We start from the raw sequence: 1,484 nt of genomic DNA, 5'->3' as shown, positions 1-1,484 counted from the left end.
AAAAAAACCCACCCCCTCCCGGGTTAAGACATTGCACGCACCCCTCCGTTCCACGCATCCCCCCGGCCCGAAGTCCGCCTTCGCGCCTCCTCTACGTCCCCGCCTCCCCCCGCCCCGGGCCCCTTACCTCCGCCCCCACGACCAGCGTCGACGCTCACCTTCTCGGCCCGGGCTGTCAAGGGAGGGCTCCCAGACATCACCTCGGCCCGCCGCCACCTCCTCCAACTCTCCCAGCTCAGCCGGAGCCGGAGCGCTCAACAACCAAGTCCGAGGCTCCAGGCAGATCGCGGGGAGGGGAGAAGCGCCAAGCGCGCTGCCCTCCCAGGGAAACTCACTGCCGCCTACTGCCAGCCGGCCACAGTCATCAGCTCAAAATGGCGACGACGAGAAGGGAGTCGGCGCTCCGACCACCATCCACCTACTAAGGAAGCGCGCTCTGGCCAGCCCCGGTGATTGGTCGCTGCCCGCCAGGGTCCAGCCCTGGCCTCCTCTGATTGGCAAGCGCTTGCCACCTCCTCACACCCCGTGCGAACGCTCCCCTAGTCGAGAAAAGGAGTAGCTATTGGCCAATCTGGCAGGGCCCGCTTTTTAGAAGCCTGACTTCCTTTGAAGATGAAAGACTAGCGGAAGCTCCACCTCTTTCCCCAAAGGGCGAGAGAACTCTCTGGGCGATTGGCTGAGAAATGTATCAACCCAAATGTCACCGATTTCTTCCTATCCAGGAAATTAGCAGACCCATCAATAAGAAATTTATCAGCCTGGCCGAAAGAGTGAGAGAACGGTTGGCCCTACAAAGCCATGACAACTGGAGGCAAAGAGGGTTGCTCTACGCCCCGTCTCATTGGAAAACAAAATCAGATCTGGGACCTATTAAGCGGGCGGGGGCGGAGCGATAATTGTCGCGCTCGCACCCACTGCAGCTGCGCACAGTCGCATTTCCGTCTCCGCCCCTGAGCCCCTGCAGCACCAACTGTCATGGCGGTTGGGCTGTTAGGTTTGACCGCTCGCCGTCTTTGGGCGGCAGCGGCGACGCGAGGGCTCCCGGCCGCCCGCGTCCGCTGGGAATCCACCTTCTCCAGGACTGTGGCCGCCCCACCCGCTGCGGCGGGTAAGCGGCCCCCGGAACCGACCGTGGAATGGCAAGAGGACCCAGAACCCGAGGACGTTAACTTTTATGCGACGGTAAGAGGGAGGGGAAAACGGAACGCCGAAGGGGTCAATCCGGGAGCGACCGTTGGGGTGCTGTAGAGGACGTTCTTGGTAGAGGACTGCGTGGCCGGCGAAAGAAGACTTGGGAATTTTGCCTACTTTGTGTTCCTCCTTTGTCTCTCGGTATCTTCTTCATTCCAGGGCCAGAGACAGGGTTGGTTTTATTTTGCAGACAAACCACACCTCATGTGGACAGCAGTCAAAACACATTAGAAGAAATATAGTACAACAACGATTATACTAAACACTGATATGGCAGTTGCTCGTTGCCGTCT

At 59.6% G+C, this 1,484-nt stretch overlaps 2 protein-coding genes across 12 annotated transcripts in view; one reads left to right on the top strand and one right to left on the bottom strand.

Annotated features, from left to right (window-relative positions):
- Nucleotides 1-411, bottom strand: part of RBM10 (RNA binding motif protein 10) — a 37,816-nt gene extending 37,405 nt beyond the window's left edge. For 5 of the 11 annotated variants that reach the window (XM_017517760.2, XM_017517761.2, XM_017517764.2 and 2 more), the window contains exon 1: nucleotides 128-266. In XM_017517760.2, coding sequence (XP_017373249.1) covers nucleotides 128-197 — 70 coding nt within the window. In that variant the 5' untranslated portion in view covers nucleotides 198-266. Of the gene's footprint in view, nucleotides 1-127 lie in introns of all 11 variants that reach the window. The other 6 variants (XM_017517763.2, XM_017517767.2, XM_017517766.2 and 3 more) reach the window with 5 other exon arrangements.
- A 22-nt stretch (nucleotides 412-433) lies between these two features.
- Nucleotides 434-1,484, top strand: part of NDUFB11 (NADH:ubiquinone oxidoreductase subunit B11) — a 3,118-nt gene continuing 2,067 nt past the window's right edge. Inside the window, exon 1 of the mRNA XM_017517772.2 lies at nucleotides 434-1,182. Coding sequence (XP_017373261.1) covers nucleotides 976-1,182 — 207 coding nt within the window. The 5' untranslated portion in view covers nucleotides 434-975. The remainder of the gene's footprint in view (nucleotides 1,183-1,484) is intronic.

The sequence above is a fragment of the Cebus imitator genome, unplaced genomic scaffold, assembly GCF_001604975.1.
Source record: "Cebus imitator isolate Cc_AM_T3 unplaced genomic scaffold, Cebus_imitator-1.0 Scaffold647, whole genome shotgun sequence".
Taxonomy (NCBI): domain Eukaryota; kingdom Metazoa; phylum Chordata; class Mammalia; order Primates; family Cebidae; genus Cebus; species Cebus imitator.
Note: the sequence above shows the minus strand (reverse complement) of the source record. Positions and strands in the feature narration are given on the sequence as shown.